This window comes from Asterias rubens, chromosome 10 (genome assembly GCF_902459465.1).
Source record: "Asterias rubens chromosome 10, eAstRub1.3, whole genome shotgun sequence".
Classification (NCBI taxonomy): Eukaryota; Metazoa; Echinodermata; class Asteroidea; order Forcipulatida; family Asteriidae; genus Asterias; species Asterias rubens.
In genome coordinates this window covers 2,124,917-2,152,341 of record NC_047071.1, presented here as the reverse complement: position 1 = coordinate 2,152,341, position 27,425 = coordinate 2,124,917, and the positions used below count along the sequence as shown (strand labels likewise).

Sequence of the window (27,425 nt, the reverse complement as noted above, 5' to 3'; positions counted from 1 at the left end):
AAACCTTTGATCGTTATTCTCAACTCATACAATTAGTTTCAAGTAGTTAAAGGCAGTTTATAAATATAAAGTTATAACCTCCGACAAAAAGGTCTAAAAGGCCATCAACATTTTAGGTAGTATAAAAAAGCCTATATGAAACGATGGCATTTCCCCCTTTTGATCACTGGAGTTAAAGATTTCGGTGAAGTTTCGGGAAAGTGTCCTCAGTTCTAGAAAAGTAGATCAAAGCATGTCAGACAAAAAAGGTATGCAAGATAAATTTCTGAAGTTTACCATCACCAAACTTTATGAAACATCAACTTCCGTGAAGTTTGGGGAAAGTGTCCTCAGTTCTAAAAAAGTAGATCAAAGCATGTCAGACAAAAAAGGTATGCAAGATAAATTTCTGAAGTTTACCATCACCAAACTTTATGAAACATCAATTTCCACCTATGACAATCACTGGAGTTAAATATTTTGGGGAAAGTGTCCTCAGCCCTATATAGACGTCTATCAAAGCCTGACATAGAAAGATCTGATTCGAGATAAAGCCTGAAATTAATCCTCCCTGAACTTTAATAACTTAAGTAACAACGAACTTCCCCGTTGTTATTATAAATGATTGAAATCCCGATTCGAAAGACAAAACGCCGCCTACAAACATAAAACCACGCAATTTTTTGAACCGAACAGAAAACGTTGATATAAGTACAACTTATGGTTCATAACCTTTGCACAAAGAGTTTCACATCCACCTAAAGGCAATGTTCTTTACAATTTGCATTCGATAGATCCAATGTCTGGGGATAATGTTTCAAAATATTAAATTATTTGGCAAGACATGTTTGTTTTATTCTCTTTTGCACATGGTGTTCAACAAGTTTATATATACTGAGAGGTCTTTTTTTTTCATGTGAAACCTGACACATGGTACCACATTTCTGCAGGCGGTTTTAAAATCTTATAATTCTGCAGCCAATAATCAAATGAATTGAATACTCATTGTGCCTGTGATTATACTAGTACATAATGTATATACCCCAGTCGAAAAATAAAATTAAACATAATACGGTAAATCATAATCTGGCAAACAGAGTGGCAAAATAAGGGCACATTTCTCCCCACTATAGGGGAACACCTTCTCAATAGCTTAATTGGTAAGAAAAACTTAGTTCAGAAAATAGGAAGTACCACTTAATTTGAAAATCATTTTTCTATTTAAGAAAGCAAACCTTTAACATACAAATTTGTGGCAGGTAATTTAAGTACATCAAAACATGTCACTCCTTATACTCGAGTGAGAATATACTGTGATGAAGTCCATAGGTTGATTTTAATACATTCATTTGAATATTAAAGGAAATACTTCATGTTATAAGCCTACCCCTCTAAGAAAAACACCCAAAACATTTCACAGTTTGTTCAATGACCACAGTAAAATGGCAAAGATCTTATGATTCAAGGTGGATAGTGTGTCTGTAAAAAATAGATCACTTTTAGCCAGAGGCAGTTGATGTTTATTTCTTCAGTAGTAAATTATTGTTTTGACTTGATATGTTCAAATCAGCTATTGATAATATAAAATGAAAATCTCAACACATCTCCTCATGCAGTCAATCAGTGACTCAAAACTTGCCCCTTTTCTTCTAGCTAGTACGGAACTTGGTAAATAAATATACAAAATAAGATAGGAACAAGTTGAGCACAATACAGCGGTTTTTTAGTTTTGTATGGCAAGAAAAAAGAAGGAAAACAAAGAAAAATCATCATCAGCGTAAACATGTGAATAAACTTTGCAGGTAAACTTTGTATATATTCTTGGAACTCATGCCCATTGTGATACAATCATAGTGTCACAGGCAAGAGAAAACATTTTCAACACTTACAAAAGCCTGTGACTTTATTAAAATGTTAGGCTTGTATAGACTGCTTCAACCATTGCTTCACTTATTACCATTAGCTTCATACAGACATTTAGAAAGCTCAATTTATTCAGATTAAAATCATTGTTTTTTTTAAGACCGCCACAAGTCTCCCACAGCTTTCGTTGGCTGAAAATGTGAAAGAGTGGCTCGTGTGATGAATTCTCCAAAAACTCTGCAGAAGACAAAAATGTTTATACTCTGAAAGAATTTCATCATGCATTCAAATCTGTACATAAGTAGGCATACAAACATCATAACAAAGTTTATTTTCTATCAGTTGAATACAAAAAAGAGAAATTTGTGCAGTGCAGTGCAGATTGCAAAAAGGGTAACTTTGCCCCAAGTGCATAGCATTGATCAACACAAACAAAAAGGCATCAGAAAAAAGGGCCTTTCCAGCTCAGAAAATTCACATTCTACAACATCACCAAGTTTTCCCATACGAGGGTTTTAAAGACAAGGCATCAACAAGTAATCACATTAATGTGAAAATGATTAGGCTGAGAAGCAATTTATAAGCATTGCATATAAAATCATTGGTATCCACGAGCCCACAATAAAAATATCCAACAATATTTGTCATTTCCTTACTTCCAGAATGTAAAGTTTGTGTACTACATTGCAAAGGATGGTCGGCATTATCTTTCCATAAATTGTAATGTATGGCCTCATGAAGGGAAAACCCTGATGGCACACTGTACTGTATTCAACAAAGTGGGACACTTGAGTAGTTTTACAAGAAAAAAACTGTGAGAGCATGTCTAAAGTGCAGTTAACATCGAAAGACTGGGTGTGTTTAAGAAACTAACTAACAATGAAAAACATCATAAAGATTACAGCAGGCTTACATTACCAGATGAAGACAGAGTGAAAGATGGTGGGGGACCTTAGCGTCCAACCCAGTCTTTGAAAATTTTATAAATCAAGTCCTGGTTATCAGGATAAATCAAAGCAAAAATAAAATGCATCCAAAGACGATTTAATCTCATTGACATTTCAATGTCACAATCAAAAACCAAATCAATGTCGTGACAAGTCACATTCTAAATAAAGCCCTGACAAGTGACATTCATCAGTGACACGATGACAAACTTATGGCCTAGACACACCAAGGTTAACGACATCATGACATCTTCATGACATAGCAGGCCGAAGCCATGGTATCCAAAGGTACTTTAGTGTCACTGATACTTCAATGTCACAATCAAAGCCACAACCAAATCAATGTCATGACAAGTCTTATTCTTAATAAAGCCATGACAAGTAACAGCACATCAAAGTTAACATGACGTCATCATGACATGTTTTGACAAGCTGAAGCCATGGCAAATTACACTCATCGATTTCTTACAATAATACCTATGAGAAGTTATCAAAACAAGCAGCCATAAATAACATGTCATAGAACCCTTTCCTGGGCTTTGTTGATCTTCAAACGGATACATCATTACTGGATTATATCCACCCTGTCCTTATGCCATTTTTTCTTTGCGAAACACTGTCTGGAATTCCTAGGATGTATAATAAACTTCTTCCTAAAGACAGCTTTATAAGGTAGGCGTTGTAGTCTTCAATGCTCACAATGCTTCAGCACCAGGAAAGTCACTCTCACTGCTGCTACCTATAAGAGTTGGTGCACTGTAGTTCAGGCCAAGTTTTGGATTCCGCACACGGTTGTTATCAAGCGGGTTATGGATAACTCGACACGTACAATGTGCATGGCTAACGACTGGCCGACATGTGCAGGAGCAATCTGCGGCGTTGTTACAGTTCACTTGAGGAGCACAGGCTTCCCCGATATCCCCATTTGACTGTGATCCATCAGAAAGAACCACTGCATCAATATTTACAACGACATCATTGTCTTGGACTGCATTGCATGTGCATGCTTGACTGTTTCGAGATGAACATGATGGGCCTGCAGTGTTCTCCTCATCGGGATGAAAATCCGAGTCCATAGAATCTCGCATATGAATGTCTAACTTATGCAGTCTAAACTTACTTGAGTGGGGGCAGAATGGTGATGTTCCAGTACATTCAGATCCAGAGTTGCGGGAACTCTTCGGGGAATTTTTAAGAAGCGGCGAGTCCGAGGACCTCACTGAACACGAGCAGGCCTCAAATTGACAAGTGCACCTTGAGTTTCGTTTCGACCGGGGAGACCCATTACCGTTTTTGCGATGGCTACGGGGCGAGTTGCCATGGGAACGTGTGCCGTGAGATGAACCAAGGCTACCATGTCTGCTGTTTGAATCTCTCATACTTCCTTGATGACTATGGTGGCTTTGATGGCTGTTACTGCGCTGATGATCAAAGGACTTTTTACGGAGTCTACAGAAAAACAAAAAAACAAGGGAAAAAAAAACAATTTAACAGATTTTCAGTATAAAATTATCTCAATTAAAATAAAATTACCTCAATTAATTAACAAATGATGAGCTAACTTTCTGCAGCAACCATTCTCAAACCACTATAATGTTCTCTTATAATCGGCAATGGTCTATTGCAGACCTCAAGTTTTCTAATTGCAAAAAAAAAAAAAAAAGGGCCGATCACACTTAACTTTTGTGCAGTGTTTTTAAGATTTCTATGGCACTGTTTTGAAAAGAAAAAGAGGAACTCAGCTGATCAGCTAAGGAGTGTTGCATGCCTGCGTCTATGAAGTGAAATTTTTAAAGCATTGCCATCACTCCCTCTGAAGGTAACCACTTGATGGCAAAAAGATGAGATTGCGATAGTGAGAAACAGATCTCCAAAGATAAGTCATGAATTCACACTTACTGCCCTCTCACTAAGAAGTACCACAAGACAAGTGCGACTAAGACCAGGATGAGGCTGGCGGCTGACGCTGCGACTGGAATGGTCGTCTGGTCTCCAGATGTTGGCTGCCCATTCTCCTCCCCACTACTCCCACCGTCTCCTCCACCTGTTGGTAAAACTCCGCCTCCTAGGGGAGAAGTTAAAGAGGATAGGGAACATTGAAATTTTAACAAGCATGAAGACAAAACCATGGCTGTTGCTATGCTCATTTTTATCCACTGCAGCCAAAAAGCAATAGATGGAAATCTAATCAGATTGTACTATGGGCAATGCTTGATAGGAAAATCCACTAAACCACAGGGATCATGATTTGGGTTTCCCTATAGACTTCACGTTTTGTTTCAATAGTAACAGTCAAAAAAAGTACAAATTCAGATTTGTCCAGCGACGAACCTGGAAAGATAAAGCGTGTGCACTTGGAAAGCTTATAAATGTATCCCCACATATTTATGAAGTCAAAAACCTGCTAACACATCTGATCATGCTTACTCAGTTGTGACTTGTGTAGCCAAATAGTGTTATTAATAATAATAGTGGCTTCTTATATAGTGCTCATACCCGTCACTAAGTGACGCTCGAGAAACTTCAATATTCAGTTCTTTACTACAAGGTAATGTGGAGCTATGTTTTTGAAGATGCACTGGTTCAATCACCTTATATCTTAGGAGCATTGTTGTCTATTATATTGTTGCAGTAGGCCTACCCACTGCTAAATTATAGGATTTGAACTGCCTCGAGCTAGCAAGCAATCTTAAGAGCAAAAGATCAGTCGAGACAAACTTTTGGTTCAAAAAAGGTCTCAGAGAGCGACAGACACGTAACTCGTGTTTACCTTCGGGAGGTGGCACTGCCGTTGTTATGTTATCCTTCAAGTCCATCATGATAAACCGAAACAAAAAACTGCTGATGAATTCAATGTGCCACTCATACAAGTCCACAGGATGGTTGCCACGACAACTGATTAAGAAGCAATGGTCTGCTCTTGACGCGTTTCATGGAAACGCATTTCAGCGGAGTGTACACTCTTTCCTCAGCTGGAGTTTGCAATTGGAGTGTCGGTGTGGATAGTTAATTGCAAACTCGTTGAAGTTGAAGTATCAGATTTGTCAGAGCTGTAGGATGAGAGAGACAAAAAGATGAAGATAAGTAAAGAGTAAAGTAAACTGCTGTTTAAGATGCAGTCTGCAAACTCATGCTGAGGACTCGTGCTGAGGACGTATGCACACTACTGCAAGCTATGGCAAGGTAGCAGACTGGATGGTTATTCAACAGAATGTATACATTTTTCCATTATGGTGTAACAATGTTCAACTTATATAAAATATTTTTCCATAGTTTTATCTGTTATTTTTTTCATCTTTTTAAATGATACCTGTAAGTGGCGGTTATCCATTGTTGGTTATCAAATACATAAATAAATAGGAAAATAATAGCCTCGCAGAAATCAATTCTGGCTGTTTCCTCAATACAGAGGAGTTCTAGTTTTCCTAGTTGTCTAAAATTATCAATCTGTATGCACATAAAGAATTCACAGCTTTGAATATACTTGGTTCATTGTGAGGGGATAACATTGTCGGCAAAACGTCAATATTAAAAAAACATCCATGTCGGCATAACTTCATCTCAGTATTTGGGAAGCTTATCGGAGTGCATAACTCCTCTTGGATAGAACCTTCAGACAAAAATGTTTACTTATTTCAACCTGTGGTTAGCAGTAACACAAAATTGTGTGAAGAAAACTGCTCAGTGAAATGTTTATATTATTTTTTCTGCCTATTATGAGCGATTATAGGAAAGTAAAATTTCATCCCCTGGCTGCCGCTTCCCAATTTGTATCGTAATTTGGGTGTGATCCCTGACTACACGGCAGTTAACGGTTGTATGGCTTCTGACTGGCACCCCCGAACAAAGATATTGACAAAATAGGGACACCGCCAATATAGGGCTAGATAGCTCAGTTAGTAGAGCACCGGCATGTTAATCCGGAGGTCGTTGGTTCGAATCCCACTCTAGTCAATTCTTTGTTCAACCCCCAAAAATCAAAGTAAAATTTCGGCGGTGCAAAATGTTCTTTGAGATATTTGAGTCTCATCTTAATGTAAATTAAAGGATTATTATATTTTAATGAAAGAGCACCTTAGTTTAAATATTTTTGGGGATACACTCATTTTCCAATTGATAGGTCCTTATAAGATTGATAATTTTTTTGTAAAGACAACGGACACTTTTGGTAATTGTCAAAGACCAGTCTTCTCACTTGGTGTTCCCGTCATATGCATAAAATAACAAACTTGTGAAAATTTGAGCTCGATTGGTCGTTGGAGTTACGAGATAACTATGGAAGAAAAAAACACCGTTGTCACACGAAGTTGTGTGCTTTCAGATGCTTGATTTCGAAGTCTCGAAATCAAATTCGTGGAAAATTACTTCTTTCTCGAAAACCTGTACTTCAGAGGGAGCTGTTTCTCACAATGTTTTATACTATCAACCTCTCCCCATTACTCGTTACCAAATGAGGTTTTATGATGATAATTATTTTGAGTAATTACCATAGTGTCCACTGCCTTTAAATCTCTAACCCCATGATAAAATGGTGTTTGAAAGGAGACAAAGAAAGTACTCCTTTATTATAAAGCTCCTGTTATTATTCTCTCAAACTAAATTATTTCCTCCAGGAAATGGTAAATTAGAAAGTATTTATAATATCATTAACAGGTGTCTTGTACAATTCCATACAACCATACAAAATGCCCCCGGTGCGTAGGTGGATTTATTTGCATCTGAGCACTACGGTGCAGACAAAATATCGAATGGTTTCTTATTTTGAGGGTGGGAGGAAATTGTATAATAATGAAGAACGCATTTCTTAGAGGTGACCGTTAATAACAAGGTATCTTTAAGTGTGATTTGGGGATGTGCGTACAATGCATTGTGCCACCATGGGCAATCGACGTTTCAACTGAACACAATGTGTTAAAAGGTACTGCCCAGGCTGATGTACATCTGCTGAGTGCTGTCCAAATCTGGGTGGTATAATGTTGAGACATTAGAGTGACACTTCAAAGACCACAAGGGAAGCAGGTGGCATATGCCTAAGATTCTCGTCTTGAACAGCATCAACATCAAAAACAAGGGAAAAAGTGTTGGGTTGCTATGGTAATCAAAACACAGCCATATATGTAAGGCCAATGACGTCACTGCAGGTCATTGTATGAACAATTGACAATTGTGAAAGCCTGATAATTTATGAGTGTGTATAAGCACTGAGTCATAAAAAAATCATCATTTGATTTGTCTGAGAGATGTAATTAGTCTCCCCATATTGACAATGGACTAATGTGTGATCATGCAAACAAACAAACTAATGAATGTCTTCAGCAAGTTGAGTAAACAGACAATAGAACTACCCATCTCATCACTGATGAGACAAGACAAAACATCAGCTTAACACCCAGCAGGGTGGATATGTGCGCATTACAAGTCTTATTATTATTATTATTATTATTATTTCATTTTATCACAGCATGCAAAAGAAAGATCTCATATTTATAGGCTACCAAATCCTACTAGGAACCTAGTCAAAAAGGTCCTCATTCCAAAAAGGTCTTTGTCCCTGTTCCATTTATCTTGCCAAAATAACCATGTCAAATTGCAGATGAATCCTCAACTGTTAACCCAAGGTGTCAAATAACACAAACTAAACAGTTTAAGTTTACCAAGTTGCAACCGTACAGTGTTGATTGGTGTATGCATTATATACATCACACTAACTTGCTCACCAAATTAGCAAAGTCTATAATAAATTTTGATTGTATAAATAGCTTACAGTGCCTCTCCAAAAAAGTACATCTACATTTATACCCCACCTTTAAATAAAAACTTTAAAAAAAGTGCAATTTAAGGTGGGGACAGACCAAAAGCACGATTGATTAAATGTCACTCATACGTCAGTGAACATCAATTCAATCCGAGGATTCAGAGGCAAAAGTGCTCCTATATCAAAGGCATATCAAAGCATAGAAATCCCAGTGCTCGATGATAATATTATTATACCAAAGAGAAAATCCTTAGAAATAAAACATGAATTGCACCAAGTCTTTCTCAATCTTGACGGCATCTTGGGAATCTATTGAAATTGAGTAATATTCCCCGCTCCGTATTTCTTTCAAGATTTGTTTAAGAGATACACGCTGTATACCTTACATTCCCGGCCGGAATGAAAGTGGATGGCAATTAACAGCACAAGCTTAGTTGGGTTGCTCTGAGGCAGAATCATGCAATTCAGACCCTCGTTTCATTTTATAAAGCCTGTGACTTAAAAAATCTATTATGGGATGTTCATTTCAGATTTCAATTGTTGACTTTATAAATAGGTTCCTTAGTCGAAGTTTACAACGCCTCCTCAAAAAACACATCTACATATACTTTAAAAAAGTGCAATTGCAAATTTGCCAACCTCAACATCAGGGGTTAGTTGAACTGCATTATAATGTCCATTTTCAAACATGGTTAAGACAAAACAAAGTCACAACTAAAAAAAGTAACCATGCAATCCTCATGTCAACGCAGAGATAATAATATACACATAAATAGTCCAGTGTTAAAAACAAACATGATGCATCTACATGTACTTCAAGATATTTAACTACAGACAATTATTTAATCCCCAACTGTATTATTTTTTTTTTAGAATCATCACTTAGCGAGAATCTTTGTCAGCGTCAGCGATGCATACATTTATGAAATATGAATTGATAAGATCTATGTGGGTGTTTATACAATGATCATCATTTTGGTACCCTCCTAAACTCTCCGATCTATTCATAATATCAACTATGTAAATAACCTGCGACATAAACTTTTGACAAAAAGCCTTTAATACAGAAAGCACAACACAGCTAGGGCTCAATTTTTTAAAGCTGTCTATACCAGCAAGAACATTATTTTTTGTGCTTAGTGTAGCAGAAAAACATGTAAGCATGAGCATCTTCCACAAGAGAAGATTTGACAGGACTTGTCTGTTTGCATTCAAAATAAATTAATTTGCATTGATGCATTTCTCATCTGTATCTGCTTATAAGAATTACCAGCAAGCCATCCAGCTGCCCTGGCTTTGCTTTTCAGCAGTGTTGATGGCCGCTCCATGAATAGGATTTAAAAAACAACGGAACAGAACCAAAAACCCCAAAAATATGATTTCTTTAATGTTCAGTAACATCAAAATTTAACAAACAAAAAGGCTTGAAATCTGAGCTAAATCAGCTATCTCTCCACATTGTCAGATACAGACATGAAGTAACAAAACCCAGAAATAAGAGAAACAAAGTCAAAATCTTGACCTACTGAAAGGTTAAATGTGATACCCAATCGTCCAAACTTAGCACTACTTCAATCTTAAGGTGGAAATACATCAGAAAGAATCATCATACTTGTGAGTTTGTTTCTTGCATATGTTTTACATTACAAAAAAGGCCCTGTGGGAAATTTGATCAGAGTTCTGCAATAGCTACTACAATACAACTGACCATGTAACCTTTGGTTACAACAAGAGTGACTTGTACGCTCCAGGGCATTTCCTGGCAGGCATAATACTACACAAGTCATATGGGAAATTTTACATTTTGTGTCACAATCTCCACATATATGTGAACTTGGTTTTGAGGTGTTCCCCCCTTTCTTCAAATCAAAAGTTATTTGATAGTGGGAGGTTGACATAATATTAAGACTTTTTTAATCAAGATAGTTTTGTTGTTTTGTACAGAAAATAAGCTTATTGTGGTTAAGGTATACCCTTTTCATACACTAATTTATTTTTGTAAAGAAACTATTTCAGACAAAGCAAAATTAACAAGATGTTTCAGTTGCTTCTTCCACTCACTCCACAATATCAAGCTGTTTAAACAGATATTATTATTCTATTTCTCCCGGATTTGTAGGAATTTGTAAAATACTGTCCAAAAGGCTGTGAATACTAAAATTTCCAAAGAAGTTGCCACAAAATATTGTGGGTTGTTCCTTTGTTGCACTACACCAAAACGTGTACATCCTTTCAAGCAATTATCTCCTGATAACAATTAAACCTGTCACACTTTGTTCCTTGGCTACTTTTTAATGGCACTCACAAGGAGAACTGATAAATCAAATATATCAAATGGCAATCATGTTACCTCTGAAAGCATCTGTGAAAACACACCTCAGGCTAAAGATACTCAACGTACATCAGTCTTTAACATTGGATAATACACACGTAATATTTAATAATAAAAGCACGAACTCCGGACTCCCTCTCCAAGGAGCTTGATGGCTATTTTTGTTATCGGAAAGCCTGTGGGTCACACGGGCAAATCTTTTTTCATTGGGCTTGATGAATTGAACTGCATGTCAAGTCGTGTTTATTAGGACGTTCGCCAGACCTGGCGAGATAGGATGACAACGTTTTGAAATTTGAGTTGGAAATCTGCTCGTAATGTCAATCTTGGGGAGACGGTGGGTCTCGACAATGTCCAGGGTCTTGAGATGACGACTGGAAGATGCTGTGTTGGTATTCAGTCAGTTTGCTATTTCTGTTTGATTTAATTTAGATTGGATAACAGGCTCGGCTATTCAGTGTCATGCTAAATGTACTAATGCCACTCAACTAAAAGGCAAATGTAATTAAATTGAAGACACACGTGCAGAGCTTGGTCCTAATTATTAGACATCAAGAGCCAAAGGTCTAGGGAATGCGAACTTGCAACAAACTATAAGTCAATTGCCAAATACAAATATACATTTGTCAACTTCAGAATCATCCCGTGCTGGCGCTGACGCTGAGTGATAACACTCCAGATTTATTTACTTTGAATGGAATTAAAAAACCATTTGCCATACACAAAATGGCAGTGAGAATAATCAACATTCAGCATAAATAACTAATAAAACACTTGAGGTAAAACACCTCCCCGAAGATGTATAAACTCAAAATAAAGAATGATTTATTAAAGTTGTCAACTGCATTCTTTGTACCGAACATGTAAGTGCCAGGTAGTCACACATTACACATTACCAAGTTCAAGCTTATTTCTAAGCTTACAGCTACTCCCCAATGCAATAATGTAACGGATGGGTATATTTTCCCTGCCAAAGCGATTGTTGCAGAAACTCAATAAAGATGGCTTTGAGGTGCAAGAAGAAATTGCTTTCCGTTGGAGCGTGATAAACTAAATGAAGTGTACAGTCATGGTGATCATACAATGCCTCAGACTCCATTTGACAATTATTATGACTGCATGCCTATCCTTGCCTCTGCGCTTCCAATTATTGCAAAAAAAAAAAAAAACTCAACTTCTGTTCCCAAAATTGAATTAAAAAGAAAAACTTCCCAAAGAGCAGTGGCCTTTCTTTTTGAAAAGAATGTGTTTATCATGAATTTTACCCTGAATAATGCAAAGATTTCTATTTTTATATTCATAATGAAAGACCCATTTAAACAGCATCTTGCTAGGTGGTACGCTACCTCACCATTTTGTAATGTTCTCTTTTGGAGACAAAGACATTCTAAATAGTTCTCAATAACTATGGTGAAATATACTTTCCCTTGTACTTACTTTGTATTCATCAAGTCATGATTTATAATGTTATGGTTTAGCAATAGTATATAATTGCAGCAAACTAAAAAACCTTTTCATACATAAACCCATCTTGCTAAAAAAAAGAAACATTTGTTAAATGAAGTAAGTATAACAAATAAAATAAAAATAATAACACCTTTTCTCTGACATCCTTCCTAAATTTTCATAAATCCACAACAATGCAAACTTAATGTATTTTTGATTGCTAACCGTTTCTGCTAGGCAATAATATTCTCTGCTTAGCACACTTCTGTGCTATCCCCAGGCTTCATGAAATTGGGCCCAGATGATCCCTGATGACATTGAGTTCCCATTAACCTACAAAAAACACAGCCACATTACCGTTGGCAGTACGCTGCATTGATACCTCTCATCACTAACCCTCCCCTTTAGTAGGGATGAACCCACTAACGATGCTAATTGGCTTCCAACGGTGATTACTTCACATGTACGCTTGGTAAAAACTTGCAAGAGCTTTCAGAGTGCAAAGACGCTGTCCTTAGTCTGTGATATAAGGATGTTTAAGTATGCGAGGGTCAAAATGCTAATGAGGAGACCAGGGCCCAATTTCATAGAGCTGCTTCAGCAAAAAATTATGCTTAAGCAAAACAAAATTGTGCTTAGTAAAATTGGATTACCGGCCAAGACTCCACTCAATTGTTATGCTAAGTAAACAACAGCTTAATACCAGTCACAAGCAATGTATATGTCATGAAATTTTGTCCAGTAACATGTGTAAAATAAGCAAGCTATTTCCGTGCTTAAGCAAATTTGTTTGCTTAAGCAGCTCTATGAAATTGGGCCCGGAGGTCAGGTGTTAAGCAGAAAAGATTGAGTGGGACACCAGTCACAACAATGTAAACTTAATGTAATTTGGCTGATGGTAACCCATTTCTATTATGCAATGTTTTTTCTGTGCTTAGCAAGTTTTTGTGCTTACAGGCTTTATGAAATTGGGCTCAGTTGCTCTTAGACTTGATGCCTCTTGTGATTGAGCACATAACTAATTAAAGTTTGCCATAAATTAGCACATTTAAATTAACTAAATGCCAGGGGTTATGAACAAGCAAGGCATGCATGGATAAGCATATGGTGTGACGAGATTGATCACCCCTGGGAATGAGGTTGCTATACATCATCATTTATCTGACCCCAGATGACCTATAGGCCTATATGAATTTGATCTCGCCCTCCCAAGTTGTTCAAGAAGAACAAATACATACATGACCCAGTTTGAAGAATGTTTACTACAACCATATTCTACTTTTTTCTCTCACTGTGTAATCCATGATAAAAAAAAACCCCACTCCTTCACAAAATTTCATTCAGACTAAAGTTTTTGTAGCATCACCAAGGATGCCATTAACCCAATGAGTTATGGATGCTCACAAGAGTTTTACCAGAAGATACAGTTACATGGAAGAAAGTATTACTTATCCAATTCCAAGTTGTATAAAACAGTAACCTTTTGAGCATACCTGTTTTGGCACTTAGTAATTGATATGCTCTCAACCCTGCGTGAATACTGCTTAAAGGATTTCTGTATGCTTCAGTTTCACTTTTGTTTTTCCGAGTCTTTCAAGATGTATCCTGTTGTCGGGTTACTTACAAAGGGTTTACTTTATCCAAAGCAGCTGGGAAAATTGTGTTTTCTACGATACTTAAAAGCAGAAATTTCTTATTAAAGGCAGTCTTTTATTTTAAGAGATACAATAGGAGAGCTATGTATAGGCTGCTCTCCTGTTGGACTCTTTGCATTCATGAAAACGAAACTTCACACATAGGCCTAAGTTCTCAGTGAAATAAAAAAATTATTTTAAAGTGTCCTGCGAACATAAAAATCCACAGGCATTACTCTGATGGGATTCAAAACCTACAAGTGCGTTTTCCATTCTAGAGCAGATGTCTTACCAACTCAGTAGACCACCAAACAATATAAGCTCAAGACATTTTCACTAAAACATCTCAGAAGACATCAGGGAGTGGGCTCTTGACCCCTCATCAATGCAACCATTACTCCACACCTCGCATCATCTAATGAGTTTTAGCATCTACCACTTGAAACACACATATACAAAACAGCCTGTTGTATCCCACAGAGATTTTAATCACAAGGAACCTGTCAAGCTTTTGGTCTTCTAAGTGGTGCAAAATTCAATCAGCAAATATTCACACACACACACAACTAGTTTCTGGGTCATCAGGACATGATGTTCTGAATGAAAAATGAGTTGAATTATAAAGTTACCCGGGCATGCTTGTTTGTTGTCTAGCTTCACCATTAGCCTTCTTGTGTGTAGGGACAACCCATCAGGGGAAACAATGCATCATCCATATGTCAGTAAAAAAAACTATGACTGTCTATTGATGATCACGCTTGGTTTGCATGAATTTTTAACCACATTGATTAGCAGCAGCGCGTTCTCTATCTCCATGTATTGTAAGACTGATTGTTTACTGAATGGTATCCCTCAAATGAACATTACATGTGAATTATATCCTTGCGAAAGTCGTAACACTCACATGGCAACCAGACATGATCGCATATTATAATATGTTGTACTTTGTTTAAAGGAACATAACAGAATTAGTTTTTGCTAACAAAACAGTGGCTGGCAGTGTAAGGACTTTATTTAATCTACATAAACTGTCAAACCTGTAGAAGTTTTAGATCGATCGACCATCTGGGTCAGGAGAACATTGTGAAAAACTGATTACACATTTTGCAATACATCAATTTAAAAAAAAAATGAATAAAGCGATAAACTCTAAACGGGAAATTAGTTTTATCAATTTCCCATAAAATATGACATTTCAGACAGAAATATTTCAAGGGATGTTTTCTACTATCATCATCATAGCCCGTGTTAGTTTTAGGTAAATCTGTGATCTTAGACAAGTTTTTTTCTTACCAATTCTGTAATGTTTCTTGAACTCATGAGGACTTTTAAGCTAAATTGCTCCAATACATAATTAAGGAGGATGGTCTTATTTACAATTAACATTAAAGTACACATAGGGCTTCTTTGTCGACAAAATATGATCCACTTTTCAATCATTTTACAAAAAGGAATACGTATTGTGAAATGTGGTTTGGTGTTTTATTCCCACATTCAAATGGCAAGAACCTGTTCATGCAGGTTATATACATTTGAACCTATTGTAGAACATCACCATTCCAATATTTCTCACCACAGTTGTTTTTCCCCTGACATTCTTACCCAGTAAGTGGAGAGCGTGACCTTAAAAAAAAGAACGACCTAAAATATGCTTTCATAATCAAATAAGGAATGAGCATGATTTCCTTCATTAAATTAACCTTGCATTTTTAAAAGGAGCTTTACAAAGTGAAAGCGACCTAACTAAATAAGAAATCTGCGCTATAGACAAGTTATTGTGGTTGTTCTTGAAATATGCCGGAAATAATGGGATGCCACGTTTTGCTTGGAACACTACCTTGAGCAGAAAGCATTTGGCATTTTGAAAAAAATGCAATAAGAAAATTACCAGAAAGCAATATTTTAGGAGCTTTGCAATCACTAACCAGTCAACATGAACCCACAACTTTGAGACTGCAAGTCCTGCAAACTTACCACTTGACCACCTTTAAACACACATCAAGTTACTTTGTACCCATGATGCACAAATTTTGTCTGAATTGAGGCTTCATCAGGAAAATCCACAACGATTACAGATGTGTTCGCTCTCAATTTCCCCCAGATGTCAGTCATTGATGTGAAATGTAATATTTAATATCAATGAGAATGAGTACTCTGAGGAAATACTATAAATATGTACACGTGTAACAGTAATTACCGTCAGTAGGGAGGGTCAAGTGTGCGCCCATTTAAACCATTCGAGAGGCTGGGGCTGCCGCTTACCATCTGAAAGCTATAAAAGAACGATCTATGCCATCAAATCTATGTTGACAGGAACAACTACTAAAAAAAAACAATAAAACAATATAAAAAATGTGGACAGTTTTTAATCTCTGTTTTTTAAGGTAAAGGCTGAAAACACAAACGCAGATAAGTAGTTCTTGAAAATGTTCTCATGGCTTGAATGATTGTTCTCTTTCAATTAGGAGATCATCTTTTCTTTGTGTTTTGTATAAATAGAATTGGTAAAAATAGCGTGTTTTTTGACATTTTGCTTAATTCCTCTGACACAAGGTATATGAATAGCTCGTTTGAGAATAAAAGCCAATTGGTTTCTGATAACTAGAACTAAAGCTTCAAGACTGTACCAAGTTAAGACAAAGATCTACTCTGAATCTTGAGATTTACAAACTGAAGTCCATTGAATTAAACCGGTAGCTCCATTGTGCTACACAGCGGCAGAACCATGGCATACAGGATGTTACTACATGTATAACCCTTCATTTTGGACAACCCCAAATTATCACGAAATGAAATTCTCAATCGTAAACCTCAACTTGATTTCTTTTATATTCCCCACAACCCACAACGTCACTGACAACAAACAAAACACACCACAAGAGAAAATTTGATGGATACCTCACTGCCACTACGAGGGACTATGAGTTGAAGGAGTATCTCGTTGCCATAGAAACCGAGGGAAAGAAAAACAGGATAATGCAATTGTTCGACGGAATGAAAGAAAGGTAGAAGTGGCTGCCGGTTGCCAAAGCAGTCCAAGGCAGTCTTTGCTGAAACTCATGCATTCTTGAATCAGATTGGCACGTATTGGCCCTCACACAAAATCAGCGTTCTAGGTTGTTTTAGGAAGAAAAAACCTTTTGTTGTTTTTAGAGGACTGTACAACACGAATACAAATCAGATTTTTTGATGAATACTAATCTCTTGAATACTAATTTGTAACGGTCAAATTTAACGCCCCACTTCTTAAGTTTGACCAGATATCCCATTATAATAATAATAAAGACATTTGTAAAGTGCCGCAAAAAAAAAACTCTAAGCGCATAAAGAGACCAATAAAAATATACAATGAGTGAAATAAGCTGATTACAAATAATTAAAGCAGCTTCAAAAAGAGGATTTTCTTTCTTTGGCTTGGTTTGCAATGCAGTTCACATTAAAATGATTTGACCTTATTCAAGCATTAAAAAAAAGTCGCAAGCAACTGTAGTCGCCCGCGTCCTAGAAGGTGAATGACTATAAGACACCTGTGTCCTATTAGCATCTCACAAGGTCCCCTCAATAATTTAATTGCTCTGGTGCCAGAAAGAATCCCCTTCTACATGTACATGTAGTCTATAAAACACACACTTGTGTCTTGATGCGCTGCTTGAAACAAATGCTCATCAATTTATAATGGCTTAATAAACTTCTAAAAAACTTCAAAGGATCAAAATGTCCGTGATGTGCTTTGGTAACATCTGATGCTATAAAACAGGGTCTCTGATTAAGAGATTAAAAAAAGTTTCTGCAAGCACTGTCAGCGCTGTATTCTGTATAATTTATATTTTATATTTATTCATTGTTTAGTATTTCTGTGCCAACTTGATTAAGTACATAAATGAAGCAAAAATAGTAGGGTAGATGATCTTAGCTTTCAATCTAAACCAGACTTTGTCAGAGGCATTAAAAAGTACAAACAAAAGTATATCCATTTATAGCAAAAAGAGGAGCAAAAACGTTTTTGGGAAGGTATCCAGAAAAAGCTTGAAAAATTATACCCAATCAAAAGTTATTTATTTACATTTGAGTAACAATCTTGAGTGGATGTTTGATGTGTGCTTTATAGTTTCATATAACAAATTGATTTCATAGCACTACAGTTGAATGTCTTTCAACTGCAATTATATGAACCTTTCAATAGTCTACTGCACATCAGTCCTCCAAGCATCTGCCACATCAACCAAATTTATGTCCCATATTAAACTCTGGCTGTGGAACCCTGGGTCCTATAACTTGGAAATGTATAGTGATGGCAGATGGACAAGACCCAAAGGCGGTTAAGATGTCTCAAACTTGGTCCGAGACGGCAGCCAACTATCGATTGCCATGTATTTGATGTCCAAGGTGAATTTACCGGAAGAAATCCATCCCTGAGAAGCGACCTGGGGGACGAACTTCACAGAGCTGCTTTAAGCAAAACAAGTAGCTAAGCATAACCAAAATACACTTACCAGAATGAGGTTCCCAGCCAAACTACCATGTCTCAAAGTACAATTTGTGACTGGTATTCTGCTAATTTCTGCTTTGCTGAAAACTGTTAAGCAATATTTTCTGCTTAAGCAACTCTATGAAATTGAGATGTTGAATTTTAGTTCACTCTACCAAAAGAACCATATTTGTCCTGTTTTTGTTCTGACATTAAATTGTCATGAATGCTAGTTTATCCAATTAATGTAATTTACATGTGTGGTCTCTCGCAAACAATTTTTGTCAAAAAATATGTGTCTGTCTACACAATGTACATCAGATAACTGCATTGCCAGGCATATGGTCCTATCGTTCTTAATGTGTACATGTAATAGTCATTCCTTAAAAAGAGCATCAACATTTCAGGCAATCTTATAATACCATTTCTCATAGGACCCCTATGGAAATAAGCCTAAGTTGTTGACTTTTGGGGTTATTCTTGGCTAATTTTGTATTTTATTTTGTCTTTCTTGTATTCTATTTCATTGTCTTTTCTCCTATGTATTTATGGCATGTTTTGGCTGTATTTTTATCAGACTAAATTCAATCAATCAATCAAGAAGAGGATTGAAAGAAGTCAACAAACATTTTAAAACTAAATACCTGCAAAAATATTCTGCAGGTATTTAGCAATCAATGTAGATCTATGTTAAAAAAAAAACCTAAAAAAAAACCCCAACAATTTCAAGGGAGGAAAACCACATATGTCTCAATATGTGGTAGTTATATTATATTACGAGAGAAGTGCCCCCACTTAAAATGTTCATGCACTGCACAATTTATGTGCACACTGTCGTTGAGTTCTCCCTTATGCATAGTGTTGGTATTCCACACACGTACATCATGGGAAATATGGTTGATGTCGTGACGGTTTGCTCCTGGCAACTGATCGTCATTTACCTTCACATCCTGAGTTGGATATAATAATCAAAAAGAAATACTTGCTTCTGACACCTTGTACGAAGCCAATCTAGTCATTCAGGTGTGCCCAAATTGCTTTTAAAGATCGGTCATGATTATACGAGACTCTAAACCCCCAATAAGATTTAAAAGGAAAAGTAGACAGGTGCATGCAAATTGCTGTGTCCAGAGGATGGCTTATATTGAATTATACTTTGGTACAATTTAATCGATCAACATCGCCCTTAATAAAAGCCGATGCTTACTGTACAGACCTGCCGACATAGTCATAATGGCACAATAAGTACACAGTGATGTATCAAGTAAAAAGCACACAAATACAAATAGGAGCCTTAAAGGCAGTGGACACTATTGGTAATTACTCGAAATGATTATTTTCATAAAACCTTATGAGAAACAGCTCCCTCTGAAGTAACATAGTTTTTGAGAAAGAAGTAATTTTCCACAAATTTGATTTCGAGACCTCAGATTTAGAATTTGAGGTCTCGAAATCATGCATCTGAAAGCACACAACTCCGTGTGACAAGGGCGTTTTTTCTTTCATTATTATCTCGCAACTTTGACGACCAATTGAGCTCAAATTTTCACAGGTTTGTTATTTTATGCATATGTTGAGATACACCAACTGTGAAGATTGGTCTTTGACAATTACCAGTAGTATCCATGGTCTTTAAGCTATAATTGCTGTCACTGTGTGTGGACATTCTTTGGTTCTGTACTCGTTAGGAAAACCCTATTCTTCACCACTGAACAAAAAAACACTGTGTGGACTGTGTGTAAGTCCACATAGTATTTTAAGTCTCTCGTTATGTGAACCTCTTTTGTTCTCAGGTCCACACTTTGTATGTAGCTTTAAAAAACATAAACAGACACAATATAGACGATGTGACCTATGTTTACATTCAAACCGCCCTCTGTTGAAAAAACACTGTATACGCCATGTTTCGCCAGGCAAAAAGATGCATAGTCCACCAATAGGAATAGCGAAACTGTCTAAGGTATTTATGAATAAATATTCAAGTCTCGAATAGGATAGCCAGCCAAGCAGCGTTATTTACTTGCCTATATTTTGTATGCCTAATTGAAGCTCCTGAAACTTCTAGAAACGTGTCCATATCTACCCAGAGGCCATTAGAGTTGGAAATGTAGACCTGATTAAAGGGTAACCTCATTAAGTCGAGACTTAATGCCTGAAGATTATACTTTAAGGCTGCCCTCCAACAAGTCCCTGACCAGGGTCCAGTTTCATAGAGCTGCTCAGCACAAATATTTGCTTAGCATGAAACTTCTTCCTTGATAAAAACAGGATTACCAACCAAATTTCCATTTGTTGCATATTGCATGCTTATCCTAAAATCAAGTGGAAATTTGTCCTTGGTAATCCCGTTTTTATCAGTGAAGAAATTTCATGCTAAGCAAATGTGTGTGCTTAGCAGCTTTATGAAAATTGGGCCCACTGCAGCTCTATTGATTTTAAGAGACCCCTGTTCAACATGATTGTTTCAAGCATGGCCAACTTACACCCACGTAAATCTCAAAGAAAAAATTAAGCAACCTCTTGCTAAGAGACGTGTAAATCATCCAAAGCTGACAGAACCAATTAATTGAGACAGACCCTTTGATGTAAAACATGATTGGTTCAAGCATAGCCAACTTACAACCACGTGAATCTTTAAAAGAAGTTAAGCACCATTTCGTTAAGAAATGGTTAATAAGCCAAAGCCTAATACAGAACCAAGTAATTGAGAATCGAGATTTACAACAGGATTGGTTTAAGCATGGCCAATTTACACCCACGTGAATCTTTTTTAAAAAAAGTTAAGCACCCTTTCGCTATGGGCCGTGTAAATCAGCTTAAGGCTGCACAGATCCAATTACCAGAGAGCTGTACACTAACTTATTTCAAGCATCTCCAACTGACGACCCAAGATCATTATGAAAACTGGTACCAAATTAAACAGCCCTATTTTGCAATGAAACATGTAAATAACCCAAAGCCTCATCACCAATTATAGACCTGTACTACATAAGTACAGTAACTTTTTGAAGCATTGCCAACTTAGGACTCTCACGGTTTCAAATGTCAATTGTTTTCGATGATGACTTAAAAGGAGGTTTTTGTCGACTGATTTGAAGGTTAAGTAAAGTTATAAAGAAATGTACAATAAAAGTTACCAGAGAAAGTTTCAGTTGAATACAGTGTATACCTGCTTAGCAAACAGCAAAGAGCTGTATTCTGAGAACGATATTTTCACAATAACATCAAATCCCTTTTAGTGATAGTGTGGTGACAACGGGTAACAACTGTATCTCTGGCCGTAGCATTTGCAAATTTGGGGCGAAAAAATATCCAAACAATAACTTACTTCAAAGGGAATCCTTTCTCAACTTATCCTTTCAACAGCTGCAGTGGCTCTCACTAAAAAGTATATAAGTTATTACGGTCATTAATTTGTACCAATCTATGACCCTTACCTTTAATTAAGTGAACAAGATTAATTTCGTTCATTTATTTTCTAATGCAAGGAATGAAATTGTGTTGTTTGTCATTTTAAATTATACACTATGCATGTGGAGAGTAAAGACTTATTCCAATCATGCATGAATAAATAGGCAATAATGGATTCGAAATCCATCAGCAAATTAAAAAATATATTCTTTGTCTGGGAAAATCCTACCATTTCAAATAATTTAACATCTGGAAAAAAACATAATGACCAGCTTCAAAAATAGATTGAATGATGTTCATAAAAAACTTAATTAAATCTAATCTCATTTAAAGAAGGGCCTCAAAGGCACAGCAGTACTTAGATAATAGTTATCAAATATAAAAATATTATTATGTGGGTTGAGTAGTCTCTTTGTGAAAAAAGGCGACAACTAATCTGATATGTCTTTCAGTTCTGTTGAGAATCAAAGTAGCATGACAAAGGAGATTAAATGTGTTCTCTAAATTTGAATCTGGTCTTGTATCATAAATTATGGTCCAGATAAAATGTTGAGTTACAAGCCGCCTGCAGTCTTGCTCCTGAAATTGAGCCCTGAACGTGTAACGCTTATGTCATAAATACGACCAGTGAAATGCCAGCAAATGCCCTGGAATGGATGATCGCTGTTTTTGTAAACAAGGTTACATCTTCGATCTATACTATGAAGCACCCATACAGCCTTCAAACCCATGAACACAACAATGCATGCAAAACTGAAAGTCATTTCTCTGAAAGTCATTTTATATTCTCAATTTCATCAATAAAACTGAGCTGGCAATAGGTCAAGGCTGTGATGTGGGATACGCAAGCATATTGCAAAATTATCTTTCAATCAAAACAGAAAATTGCAAAATCTCTCCAATGAAGCATTCATGTAATTAAAATATCTTGTTACAGAATTGTTTTTTGCTAACAAAACAGTGTAAGCAATGACCTGTAGAAGTTTGAGATCATTTAACCGTCAGAGTCAGGAGATATAAAGAAAAAACGATTAAATGTTGTGCATGTTATCATTTAAACCGTGTATTAAAGTTTGATGTAAATCTGTGATCTTAGTGATTCTTACCAAGTCTGTAATGTTCCTCTTGATTCTCATACTACACCAGTTATGAGAGTAATTTTCAAAAGTAACATACTCTATAAATTCTGTACACATAGACAACCACTTTTAGTTAAAACCATCCTCATCATATCACAAGCACCGGCCACAAGTGTGAAGTGTTCCTCGCAGAGATTCACACAGACACAATGACTCAGGGAAAAACACATTGTAAGCGCATTAACACTCTTGATGAACTGAGAGAAAACAACACACGTCATAAGCAAAAGACATTGCACGGTGGCTGCTTTTGTCAGAAAAAAAACCATATTGCTGCATCTTCATCTTACTACTTCTCATACATTGAATAGGTTTAGATTATGTGATGATGTAATGCATTTAAATCAACTACTCAATAAATTGCTGACTGTGGCAAAACCATAAAACTGTTCACTTTCCCCCAAAACCTGTGTAATTTTTCTCAACTTTTCATATGATACAGCCTTTTAATGATTTTTGTCTTCAACATGGCATTCAGATGTATCCATCCGAGAACCAATGTTATGATAAAGCAAAACAATTATATTTTTAAAGGTAATTCCATCAATTTGGGATCAAATCTTTACCAAACACAAAAAAACAACACGGACAGATTTGTACTTACTGCTACTTTGAAATGAAAGCAAAGCCCTTTATCGAAGCAATATAACTCTGCATGTCATCTCCGTTCAAGTGATACTCCAGCCCGGAGCAGAGACACAACCAGCTTGCTCCTCACGCAATCTCTCGTTTCCTCACACTGTTATACTGCTAGCATGCATTACAGCTGGACACGCTCAATATAGCAGTGTTGATATACCAAGCAGATGACTCACACAATGCATAGGGGACTGTTGCCAGAAACACCTCTTGCTTTCGAGTGAGAGATGCTATATCGACACAATACAGTGACATCACTGAGATTCAACGAAACCCATACTAACAGCAAGGCCAGGCCTGTAATGACACACAGAGCAACTGACTTCAGGACGTTAGCCTCACTGCCGAAGTATTTTCATGGTACAGTTTATATTCAAAGGGAGACTGCCAGTATTATGGCTAGAAAGCTCAGTTGGTAGAGCTCCCGCACGTTAATCTGGAGACACAGACCTAAACCTCGCTCTAGTCAACTGACAAATCTTTTTCCAAAAGCTGATGATAGAAAATGATAGGCTTACTGTTAAACAGGAAAGAAACTTTTGGTAAAAATATGAAATTAGTACTCATTTTGGTTTTACCCATATACAATGATGTATGTTAGCACCGTAATCTCAGCACTTTCCCAAGTTTGGTGAAACAAAATCATAGGCACAATACTCGGGTGGAATTCGAACCTCTCGACCTTTGCAATTCTAAGAGCAGTGACATACTAGCTAGAACTCGGAAAAGTATACAGTGGTGGTAACATACATCAGTGTATATGGGATAAACCAAAACGAATACTATTCTTTATCCCCATCGCAAATTTAACATCTATTAAATCTGATATTAGATAAAAACATGAACTATAAATGGGATGTTACCTTATATTATTATAAACTATATTTTTTAGTGTAACTGTTATTTGAAAACAGCTTTCACAATCTTATGTTGAACATTGCTAGTAACACTGACTCATTAGTATACATTTTAAAGTTGATCTGGGCTGTAAAAAAAAATGTGTGATGTCACGATACAAACCCCAATGATAATATGGACAAATAGACCTATTATAATTATAACGCTGTCACCATCTTGGTCTTGTTCCCCGTTTCCAATAACAGAAATGAATGCTAACATTCATTGTGCATGGCAGCAGACTATTATTTCGTCTAGCCTCATATTGGTTACAATGAGTTGGAATGGAGTAAAATCAAGATGGCCACACCGTGATAAAGGTGTATAGAGTTCTACTCCAGGTACAACATTGACAACTCATCTGAAGATGAATCCAAGTGCTTTTTGAAAGTCGTGCCATGGTCTTTCAATCTTTGATCACACCAATTCAATCAGCAAATGTACCCCCTTTAAATTATCCCATGTTGTAGACTATTGTTGACGGCACACAACCGACTCGTGTATCAATCCCAGCAGCAAGCATACACTGTGCACCATTCTCCATCCCCAAACTGACTCGGAACATTTGAAATTAACCATGAAGTAACACCTGGGTCTCGATTCTGTGTTTGTTTGGATGGACGCTCTATAAATATTAAAGTTTCCAAGAAGCAATCAGATGAAGCCGTGATAATCAATATTACATGCACCTACGGCAACTTTTGAAGATGCCTTTAATTAAAAACCACCAGGGAGAATTTGCAATTGCTTGAAACCTGAATAAGGACTTGGAACGCTCTGGTAGGAGAAAAGCAGATAATATATGGCAAGTTATTAAGCTTACAGGGTTATTGTAACACTTCTAGTTCTTAGCAAACCTTACCTATTACAGTTATTTGTAAGTAGGTTCATCCATAGAGCAGGCTCCTTGCTCTATGGTTCATTTAAGTTCATCTGCTCTAGCAATGCAAAGGTTGTGGGTTCGATTCCCACTTAAGTGATCTGCCTTAGGATTTTTTTCACTGAACTTGAGAAAGTACAGAGTATACGGTGCCTAGTAGGGTGAACAAAAACCAAGTTAAAGGTTCAAGTTGAATGTTCAAATTCTTTTGAAAAGGGCTTCATATTGCACTATTTAAACACACCCATCTTCTGAAATGTTATATAGAGAAAAAGCTTTGGGTGTGAACATTTGGCAAAATTAAGACTGAGCAACACAGCTTTAGGTTGTAAGCAGCAAAAACACCTCAGCAAGAATCTACTTTGTTGCAACTCTTCAATTACATTATGTCAAATCTTCAATTGCTCTGCAGCAAATTGCCATTTAAGAACTTAAGATGCTTATTAGGTACTTAAGACAATCCACAGAGCGTCAACACATGCTACCTTATACATCAAACCACTCAAGGCTTGACTCTACTGGGGACAAAAATCCACTTCAATGTTGTTGTTGCTATAGTTCTAAGCCAGTGATGTTCACACTGGTTGATGTGTTCTGTTAAAGGTAAATGGAGCTTGGCAGTTTCAGTGTTTTGGCAATTTTGTATTCAATACTCTAGAACATGTTTGGGTATGGAAAAGTACAAGCTCTTGTTTACACCTGCCGGTACCCATGATCACTCGTTCTCAATTTAGATTTAAGCTTGATGGTTTAATGTAATTTTAAAGCTTATTGGTTTAACATTATACAGTAGAGGTTAAGTGTGTACACACAAGGAGAAATTATTCATTATTCAGTTGCAACTTTGATGACCAATTGAGTCCAAATTTTCACAGATTGTTTACTGTGTGCATATTTGTTGGATATAACAACCAAGTGAGAATGCTGGTCTTTGATAATTAACAAATGTGTCAAGTGCCTTTAAAGATCTGTTTTGAGGAGTGCTCGCTCTGAGAGGAGAATCAGTTTGTCAGATCCTTCTTTCTCAATTCTACTGTTACAAAGACTCAACCATTGCAACAAGATGTTGGTCTCTTCCAACTACACTTCGAGACATCCCCATACCTTGAAGGTAACACAAAACATTTCCTTGGGGAAGATATATCTTTGGATCAATGGGTAGAACAGTACGGTGCAGCTGTTATTTTCTTCAGTTTTTATCTTCAATTTTTTTTCTTTCAGTATTCAATGATTCGGGATGACCTTTTATATCACGTTGTTCTTTTTCCCCCTCAATTCTGTGTATAAATAAATATCAATGTATTGATCATGATTAAAGGCAGTGGACACTATTGGTAATTACTCAAAATAATTATTGGCATAAAACCTCATTTGGTAACGAGTAATGGGGAGAGGTTGATGGTATGAAAAAATTGTGAGAAATGGCTCCCTCTGAAGTAACATAGTTTTCGAGAAAGAAGTAATTTTTCGAGACCTCAAGTTTAGAACTTGAGGTCTTGAAATCAAGCATCTGAAAGCACACAACTTCGTGTGACAAGGGTGTTTTTTCTTTCAAGGGTGCTTTTTGAATGATATTGTTTTTCAGTTGTCACAGGGTTATGCATGTGGGTAGATGTAATTAATCGCCTCATTTCCTCATTGTGTAGATTTTCTTTTTCTTATTCCCCAAACAAACTGACAAAACGATTGGACTTTGGCTGATCAATAAGATGTGAATGATTGAGACGTTGGATAAGATCAAAGGTCGTAATATACATGGTGTTTGTCAATATTAGGGTTATCATTACACTGGTGATTCCATTAGATGATTGATCGTATCTACATCTACAAATCACCACCACTTAAAGGAACACGTTGCCTTGGATCGGTCGAGTTGGTCTTTGAAAAGCCTTTGTAATTGTTTGTTATAAAATGCATATGGTTGGAAAGATGTTTTAAAAGTACAATAAAATGATCCACACAAACACGCCTCGAAATTGCACGATTTTCCCTTTACCTCGCCGACGAACACGGTCGGCCATTTATGGGAGTCAAA

At 36.6% G+C, this 27,425-nt stretch overlaps 1 protein-coding gene across 2 annotated transcripts in view; it reads right to left on the bottom strand.

Moving 5' to 3' along the window:
• Positions 1 to 1,276: 1,276 nt before the first annotated feature.
• LOC117295716 overlaps positions 1,277 to 27,425 on the bottom strand; it is a 44,419-nt gene continuing 18,270 nt past the window's right edge. Inside the window, exons 1-4 of one of the 2 annotated variants that reach the window (XM_033778431.1) lie at positions 23,579 to 23,753; positions 5,560 to 5,839; positions 4,689 to 4,854; positions 1,277 to 4,238 (exon numbers count right to left, since the gene is read on the bottom strand). In XM_033778431.1, coding sequence (XP_033634322.1) covers positions 3,485 to 4,238; positions 4,689 to 4,854; positions 5,560 to 5,608 — 969 coding nt within the window. In that variant the 5' untranslated portion in view covers positions 5,609 to 5,839; positions 23,579 to 23,753 and the 3' untranslated portion in view covers positions 1,277 to 3,484. Of the gene's footprint in view, positions 4,239 to 4,688; positions 4,855 to 5,559; positions 5,840 to 23,578; positions 23,754 to 27,425 lie in introns of those variants that run through there. The other variant, XM_033778430.1, reaches the window with a different exon arrangement.